At 34.1% G+C, this 10,208-nt stretch overlaps 1 protein-coding gene across 1 annotated transcript in view; it reads left to right on the top strand.

The window, feature by feature from the left end:
- The window catches only part of LOC149777721 (sushi, von Willebrand factor type A, EGF and pentraxin domain-containing protein 1-like), a 49,848-nt gene extending 46,016 nt beyond the window's left edge, over positions 1 to 3,832 (top strand). The window contains exons 16-18 of the mRNA XM_089940430.1: positions 1,851 to 1,889; positions 2,143 to 2,227; positions 3,625 to 3,832. Of these exons, the coding sequence (XP_089796556.1) occupies positions 1,851 to 1,889; positions 2,143 to 2,227; positions 3,625 to 3,766 (266 nt within the window). The 3' untranslated portion in view covers positions 3,767 to 3,832. The remainder of the gene's footprint in view (positions 1 to 1,850; positions 1,890 to 2,142; positions 2,228 to 3,624) is intronic.
- Positions 3,833 to 10,208: the final 6,376 nt, after the last annotated feature.

The raw sequence follows: 10,208 nt of genomic DNA on the forward strand, positions 1-10,208 counted from the left end.
TCCACCTCACCCAACCCCGCACCCCCAAAAAATTAAAACTGATTGCGAAACTACTTTAACCTTTCATAGATTACAGGCAGGCTTTCAATGTATGGTTAAAATTATACTCTGGAAACGCTTAAAATGCAGAAGTTTCAGGGGACTTCGCCTCTATGTCCCCACCATTGGCTCCGTTCTTCAAACTCCTTGCCTACATGTTTATACCCCTGGCTAAACGATATTCGTGGATCCGATTCTCAACACTATCAAGTGATAAAATATAGTATTACTTTATCTATTATATATTTTGGAACATTATTTGTTTACAGACACACACAGATATATATATATATATATATATATATATATATATATATATATATATATATATATATATATATATATATATATATATATATATATAGTTTCTACGTTGGGGGGTTATAAACTGAAATCTTATTAAAATCAGCTCTCCACTGTCCTACGTGAATGTCTGACAACGACCACTTAGGGGTCATATTCTGGTGACCTATGTTATTACCATAATCGCTGATATTATCAGCCAGTTAGATGAATTATTATATCTTCGCTTGAGGGACACTTAGCAGAATGGCTGAAGAGCATATATATTGAACAGGACACAGAACACAATTAATTTTCCTATATATTCTCTACATTTGTGTATCAGGACTGAACTTTCCACTGTATGACAACCAATACAAATAATATGTTAATCTACAATACCTTGAAATATATCTTCACGGTGAAGTTCTTGTCATAGGTTCAACGGCGTTTTTTTTTTTTTGAGGGGCTGGACTGCAAAACAAACCAACGTGCAATGGAACACAGACTTCACTTCCGGATCATCACCAAGACCTTACTGTATACTGTCGCCTAAACACACACAGACAACAACACCATAAGCTCATATTATAAAGAATAAACACCTTTAAATCCACACCAAGATTGCCTAAATCGAACTCTTGTATCACCACCAAAAGGAGACAGGAAAAATGCTCTAAAAATAGACTGGGACTACAGTTGTGGGTACTGAACCGGAACTGTTAATTGTGGTCTAATTCCATACGTGCCGAATGATTTGATTCACTTTCAAATTTATGATAGCTGAATTTCCATTGGCTAATTCAAAGGTCACCAGGACATGATCCCTAAACGATCGCTGTCAGATCTTCACCTAGGACAGTGGAGACCTGATTTTACTCAGACAGGGGTAAACTGCACATGTGTTATTTAGTGACAAGGGATGTGTTCTCCCATGAATTACTTTGTTCTAATACTGACAGTAGGAGTTTCTTCGATTTATCCATCCTTCTATCATTCTATTAAGTCTATAAGATGGAGTTTTTATCCATCCTTCTATCATTCTATTAAGCCTATAAGATGGAGTTTTTTGGGGTTTTTTGTTTGTTTTTACATTACATATTCTTACTGTTTCATAATATTTTACATGTCATCTTCTTTACAAAACTTTTGAAACTATACTGGATGTCGAAGAACTGGTCATTTATTAAATATCTAATTATCTAAACACAAACAACTTTAAATATTTTCATACACCTTTACAATATTAGCAAACACGCGCTGGATAAGGGACGTCAAGCACTTGCAATAAGGATGAAAAACTATCATCACCTATCTCTTTAGAAAAAGTGATCTACTCCAGAATATTGTTCAACTGATAATGGTCAGTAAAATGGACATCCGTTAAGATCCATTAAATTGTACGTCCTGCCCAGATTCATATTAGTTGATGATGACGAAGAAATTTCTTTTCTTTTCCAATTACCAATTTTTTCCATGTACATTTTACCTATGACAACTAATTTGCATATTTAATGTTTCTCTTACAGTTCAGCTCAGCTTGGATTTGGTGAAGGAATTAATATCGTGTAAGTTTTAAGTACTTTTCTTGCGAAGTATTTTCGTTATTCCCATAGTAATACTTTTTATAAAAATAGTTATGGAAAATATGCGCTGTTTCATCAATGCAAATCTCTCCTTTCTATTGCAGTCTCTGTCGCTCCCTCTCTCAGACACTTCCGAAAGAAAAATATACACGTACAGTCTTGCAAAAGTGTATACAATGGGTTTGCCTTTAACCCCATACAGTTTTCGTTTCCTCAATCTTTTCTTTCATTACAGTGTCAACAGCTTTGATTGCCTGTACTGTCATAATTTTTGTCATCGCCATGACTGTTGTTTTTCTCCTCGTGTACAAGAGACAAAGGTATTATATTTAGGTCTATGCACACACACACACACACACACACACACACACACACGTCCTTCCGTGCGCTTATGCAGGTACCTGAACAAATACATGCAATGTCGCAGCGATTGAAATTAAATATTTTTCAATTCACCAGCCATTATCGATTTGCATTACCAAGCCAAAATGAAATATAATGTGCTTTCTTCCGAATAAAATTTTTATTGTATAAACACTAGCATATAAGTAGGGTCTAAAAGCTATTTAATATTTGGGGGCAAAGAAAAACTTTATTGGAAAGAGTCTAAGACGTAATATAACACACAGGAGAAGAAAGCAACATATACGTTATCATAAATTATTACGATCTACAGTCGATAAATACATAACCTTTAATGAAGCCGATAATGCATAATACTTAATGGTGCCGATAACACAAACTTTTTAATGGTGCCGATAACACATACTTTTTAATGGTGCCGATAATATATAATACTTAATGGTGCCGATAATACATAATACTTAATGGTGCCAATAATGCATAAGACTTCTATAATGGTTCCGATAACACATAATATGTAATGGTGACGATAATGCTTAATGGTGCCGATAATAGATAATATGTAATGGTGCGGATAATACATAATACTTAATGGTGCCGATAATACATAACACTTAATGGTGCCGATAATACATAATATTTAATGCTGCCGATAATAAATAATACTTAATTTTTCCACTGCACGACCGCTCCGGTGTCCTAGTGGTTAGAACGTCCGCCTCGGATGCGGGAGGTTGTGGGCCTAGTCATGCCAAAGACATACAAAAATGGTACTAACAGCTGCCTCGCTTGCGCTCAGCATTAAGAGGTTAGTGTTAGGACTGGTCGGACTGGTGTCAGGATAATGTGAATGGGTGGGACATTATGCTACATGTCTGCGGCATGATGCCCCAGTGCTAGACATCACTATAAACTGCCACACTGCAAACATCGTAGCGATATGACTGAATTTTTTTTAAAGCTACGGTAAAAATCTAAATCACACACAACACACACACACACTTCATTGTGCCGATACTATATAATACTTTATTGTGCTGATAATACATAATACTTAATGGTGCCGATAATACATAATACTTAGTGGTGCCAATAACGCATAATACTTAATGGGGCCGATAATACTTCATAGTGCCGATAATACATAATAAATGGTGCCGATAATGCATAATATTTAATGGTGCCGATAATACATAATACTTAATGGTGTCGATAATACATAATTCTTAACGATGCCTATAGTGCATTTTACTTAATGCTATCGGTAATCCATATTATTGAACGGTGTCGATAATACATAATAAAGACGCAGATAAAATATATTATATAGTTTTGTTCTACTTTCATTCACAAGGGCAAAACTTGTCATTGTTCCACTACCGATGGATATCAGCATGTGCGACAAAGTAGCGAAGAGGAAATTCTACACCAAAAGCATCAACTTTCACAACGACAACGATAATTGGCTCAAGGATGTTAACAATGATAAATATTAAGAAAATCCATTTCAAGTATATAAATTCTATAACTAATATGGACATTTTATCTAAATAATGAAACATTCAAGTAACCAGGACCTGAGTAAAGAAAATACAAATTTAGCTATTTGTGTTTTGTTGCATTTGAAATAAAGTGATTATAATTTTGATAAATGGTCTATGCATGTTGTTATAGTGTACACGGGTATATGTGAAATGAAGTTCTAAATCGTCATAGTTTTAACATTCTGTACATTTATCATATTCGTTTATTTTCTGACTTTGGCTTATAATAGATGTTGTTATGAAAAATACACATATCGTCTTAATTTAAGAAAGACAAAAGTAACCGACAACTAATCCACCATCGCATTCACACGTTCATAAAATCTTGTCAAAGTTCAAAGACTATGAAAATATAATGATACAAATAGGGGTAGGGAGTGTCTTTAATCGTTGGTGAGACAATCCGAATACACAACGAAAAAAATTTTTGGTTTTCAAAAGGTAGACTGAAAGATATGAGCAGAATCAACTTAAACAATGCCCAGTTCAAGACACCACCATAACAACGTCAAATGCAGACACCAGATTCACAATGTCGAGTACAAGACAACACCTTAACATTGTAAAATGCAAGACACCAGCTTAAGATTGTTCAGTGCAACACACCATCTTAACAATTTCAAGTACAAGACATCATAATAACAATGACGAATTCAAAACACCATTTTAACAACGTTCATTGGAAGACACCACCTTAACAACGTTAAATGCAAGAAACCACATTAACAACATACAGTGCAAGACACCACCTTAACAGTGTTCAGTGCAAGACACCACCTTAACAATGTTCAGTGGAAGACACCACCTTAACAATGTCAAATGCAAGACACCACCTTAACACGTCAAGTAGAAGACGCCACCATAACAATTTATAGTGCAAGACACCACTTTAGCAATGTCATCTGCAAAACACCGCCCTAACAATGTTCAGCGCAACACACCATCTTAACATTTATCCCAACACACTACGTTAATAATGTCAAATACAAGCCACCACAATAACAATGTCAAATACAAGCCACCGCAATAACAATGTCGAATTAAATACACCATTTTAACAATGTTCAATGGAAGACATCACATTAGCAACGTCAAATGCAAGACACCAAATTCATAATATCAAATACAAGACAGTGCCTTAACAAAGTTGAATTCAAGTAACCTCATTAACAATATACAGTAGGTAGGATAAAAATAAGATTTTAAATTCAACTTCGGAGACAGTGAATATTTAACAGTTATAATTTTAATGACTTACACTCGTGCATTTATAAAAGCAGTTATCCAGTGTTATTATACATCCACTATTGCCAGCATCACTACTGTTTTTCGCAGCTGCGATCAAAGTAGCTTTTTAAACCCATTGTCTACCCGTGTGTTATATGGAGCAACTCCCATCATACGTTTGCCATTGCAGCTGGTATTGATGGTACTTAAATTTTAATTTGGCTGCATCTGAGACGAAACTTCGGATAAGAGTGGTTAAAGCGGGAGAAAATCAACATAGAGCATGCCATTATTGTTATAAATGATAAAAGCTCAGATACTGTCATCCGTGCTCTAATTTACTCCACATGCTGTAGTAAGGTCTACTTCTGCTACTACTACTACTACTACTACTACAAAACAACATTTACTTGTTATACCCAGAGAACATGATCGTGTACAGCAAACATAGCCATGTCCCTTTCTTTAGAAGTAGCACTCAACCATCTCAGATTAAGAACTGTAGTAGTTAACAATAGCCACTAACACCACCAACAAGAAGGACAAGAGCCAAGTCGATAATAATAACCACCATCGTAGTCATTGTAACTACTACCTCCGCCACAGCTAGCATAACTGGCAATGATAGCTTTATGACTTTTTAGACACCTGACAATAACAACTGAGATTTTTTCCCCCAATATTTTAACAAGCTACTTAGATTCCACTTCACCCAGAAACAAGGCCTTAAAAGATGATATTAGTTCCTAAAGCTTTCTAAAAATACAGCAAAAAAAAGTTAAGCATTTATCTTCAACTAAAGGTTCAGTTTCTCCTCATTAACATCAAGGTGTGAAATAGTTTCGAAAATATAAATCAGCTTCAGAAGTCGTATAATACTGATCGATTCCTTGTCAACTTTCCGCATAGGGGCTAACGCGTTGAGAGGGGTACAACCGGAGCATGTCCTAGAGTAAGTTTACTTTATCTGAAAATTTAATTTTCATTTCTTGGACAAAAATCGAGTTCTAGTCCCTATTCTTGTGCAAGATATGCAAATAACCAATTTCCTGCATAAAGTACCTAACCCGATGAGCTACATGTATTTATACACAGTCAGGTGTCATAGGCGCGACATACCCTTCCTCAAAATAGTATCCAAAGACATATCTAAAATCTTGGAAACAAACAGGGCCTTTCCAAAAATGTTTGACTTCTCTGTTTAACTCTTAGAAGGTAAGCCGGACACGTTTTTTTACTGTATATTTGAGAATCTAAATCGTTGAATCTAAATCTGTATGAATTTTTTTGGATGACCCATGTGTCCAACAACAGCAAAGAATAAATAAAAAAGAACAGAAGAAAGAAAAAGGAAGGTATGAGACGGAGAAGATTTACAAATAGCTGTTGGAAGGATGTTCACAAAAGGCTTATCACTTTCAGAGGATCTGTTAAGACTATGCTCTGAAAGATGCAACGTCGATGGACAGTAAAGTTCATTAGCATTGTTGGCGCAACGACAGTACATATAAACGTATGTATAACGTAATGTAGAGTTTGCAGAATTTAGTGGTGCAAACAGCGAGTAAGGCGTGCCAGGTTTATGATTGTAATGAGTTAGTGGAACAATGACGATTTGAAAATTTCGTGCAGAAGTGAAAATATGTATTTCCTTTACATATTTAAACTGATTTTCCGAAAACTTAGACCAAAATATAAAAACTGTGCATTCATATGACCTACCAATGATAATTAGTAATGTGCCAATGGCAGTTGTAAATTTAAATTGTAACAAGAAATAAGACAAAATGGTTGATTAATACGAATGTCATAACAGTCAATAGCGCTCTACTAGACATGAGAACGTATCTGAATCACTTATCAAACTATTGCATAAAACATGATATAATTAGATTCAACGCAGCACATGGTAACTCAGTCCATGAAGTATGTGTTTTTGAATCATCAGTTTGTTTTGCAGAATTTTATATCGATCTGAAATCGTTCATACGTTTGAAAGGTTTGGAAAAAAATGTTGCAAATAGGGAATAAAAGTAGAAATTATAGACGGATGTTCTCTTTACTTGTTGATCATGACAAAGGTCATGTCGGACGTAAGGTATTCTCTTGAGATATTATAATTATATTATTGTAAGTAGCCAAGGTCATTTTATTACACAAACATAAATCAATAATGGAAAAAATTACCGTGTGACCAATTACATAGAATTGAAAAACATGATTAACCATATAACCTACATACTCATTACGCTAGCAAGCTTGAAAAAATATTTCCGCATAGAAGGATATATGTCCGTTACATGGAGAACCAACAAAACATACAAAGATGGGTTCAAATATATCTTGAGTGTGACAGATACTGTTTTCTTTTGGGTTTCCAAATAATACTTGGGCTGTAAAACTAAAAACGAGAAACAAAAGTTTCGTACGCGACGCTTTCTCGTCCTAAGACAAAGAATCCATTGTAAGAGTTCTTTTGGTGAGAGAAGTTTTACAAAATTACTTTCGTGGATTTTCAACACAAAGCGTAAGAAAGATAAGAAAAACATTCCTAGTTATAAGGTCTAACAGAACACTGAAGTCTCGAATGCGGAATTATTCCACTCACAATAAGACCAGAACATTGTTTGACTTTTCTATCGAATCTAAATACAGCAAAACCCACCCCACAAAAAAAGACAAGACACCGGCTGAAGCGAGCAAGGAAATGTAGGTCAAACATATGGATTAGACTATTTGACTATTCGACAAATGATAATTTGGAACAGCTAATTAAAAATTAGTGAAACGGTACGAAACAACTTTTGCAAGGAACTACTTTCCTAACTTCAGTGAGGAAATATTCAAAATCAGGGGAGTAATTTTAGGTGATGCGGTAGTTTAGAGACAGGAAGATCTGAAGAGAGAAGATATACAAGGCACGTTTTACGGGCAACAGAAAACACGATGATACATAATGTTAAAAACTGTGAAGACCAGGAGAATAAACGGTTAAATGTAAGTACTCGTTATATGGATTGGATAGAACCATTCATTTAACAGTTTGGAACCAGCAAAGATATACCATGAACATAAATCCTAGAAGCGCAGAAGATAGCAATTTTTAAAAACAGCATGAGTGTTTTGAAGTTTTGAAAGATAACAAATTCCTAGAATGGGACAGATAAGATATGGTTAAACACTGCATGAAAAGCTAAAGTTGTTAAATTCTGCACATCTTGCAAATATGTTTGGCCCAGATTGTGATAGGAGAAACGGGAATCCGGTCCAAAAATCAGCACGGTCAAACAACAATATAATACACATGACAAACATGATAAAGAGATTACACTGCAGACGATATCCTGTTAAAATAATATAAGAAGAGATTTAAAAACATTACATTCGAGAACTCGAAGTCGATTCAGTCTACATTCTAAAATATATAAATAATACAAAGTAAAAGATCACGAATTGGTCTACAAGAGTGAAGAAAATAAAGCCTGAAAATCAAATAGCATTTGGTAAGTCAACAGGGCATTCCAACTTTTCTCAAACATTGTCTTGAAATGGTATAACTGCGAGTCTTACAATTGCTCAAACGACTATGTACTTTTCGTAGATTTGTTTTCGCACCATGTACAGACTTTTAATACCATAAACATTCAATGGCAAAGAATAAAAGAAACAATTTTATAAATAATTAAAACTAGTTTTCACTGACTTAAAATAGCAATCATTTAGCTTCCTAAAGATAAGAAACAAGTAGATAAATCAACACCTGCCACATGACTAGCTGGTGAAGGCGGTGAAAAACCAAAGTAAAATTGACCAGAGATGACGAGATTGCGTGAAACAAACGAGATTAACATAGTGTAGCAATGGGCAAAATGAAAATAGTCAATAAGACTCAAATGAGAATTACACGTGCTCGTAGAAATACCGTACAAATTCAATATAATTACTTTATTTTAAATAATGAATCAAGCAGCCAAGAAAAACTAGTCAGTAGAACACCCTACATTTGCAATTCACTTTAAAACTCAGAATATATAATAAATATATAACGAGATAAAATTACACAGAACTTCTATTTTTGCATATAAGTCACTGAACACTTTTGAAAACTAACATAAAACTGCTATGAATCAATTAAAAGATATAGATTATAATGGGACATGAAATTGTGGCAGAATCAACAAAACTGGGCAGTATGAATGTCAACATGTAGTTTTGGAATTTTATTTAATAGACAAAACAACAGAGGCAGCGAAATATACATGATCGAAATAGGAACAATTATTATTTCCCTAATGCGAACTCAATAATTTTTTGGGCGTGTGGTTGAATATAAGTTTGCTTAATCATATCACACTTTCATGAATGTGAGTGGATGTACAATCATATATGAAGCCGAAACGTTATTAATGTTTTTTACGCTATTGTACTAAATGAATGAACTATTATTAATGTTTTTCACGCTATTGTACTAAATGAATGAACTATTAGGCCACAATTTTAATTACTAAATTTCTCAATATATTTAATACATACCCATAGCATATGTTCTTACAAGGCCTGTGTTAGCATTGCAAGTATGCTTTTGCAATAGTGTCGTATATGTGACGTCATTTTTTCTATCGTTTATTCTATAGTATCAACACTTGCAACATTTTGATCGTCCAGGTCATAATGTTTTCGCGGATATATCATAAATAGTTAATCAAATTCATATTGAAGATCATCAGATTGTTTCAGTTCATACCCTTCAACACATTTAGTAAGATTTCAGTTCGATAAATAAACTTAAAGACAATGGATAAGTCACAGCGGTAAAAAGAACTATGATTCACTTAATGTGAACCTCATCAAATTATCAGACAAAAAAGATCCATTTACCCTGTTGCAGTACTTGGAACTATATCTTAAATTAAAGAGTATACACATGCATTGAACATATATATTGCAAATGGAACATATAAAGAGATAACCAGTAAAATCTAGACTGAAAAAGACTTTGAAAACATTGTTTAGGAAAGAGTCAAAACAAGATGCATAAAGTATTTGTAAATGTAAGATTCTTCAATTCATTTTGACATCCAATAAAATAAAACGCTTCACCAGAATGTTGCCATTTAAAATAAGGTTACCTATGTACGCGTACTCTGTAAACCATATAAATTCCAAC

The sequence above is a fragment of the Sinohyriopsis cumingii genome, chromosome 17 (genome assembly GCF_028554795.1).
Source record: "Sinohyriopsis cumingii isolate HCF-2022 chromosome 17, ASM2855479v2, whole genome shotgun sequence".
NCBI lineage: Eukaryota > Metazoa > Mollusca > Bivalvia > Unionida > Unionidae > Sinohyriopsis > Sinohyriopsis cumingii.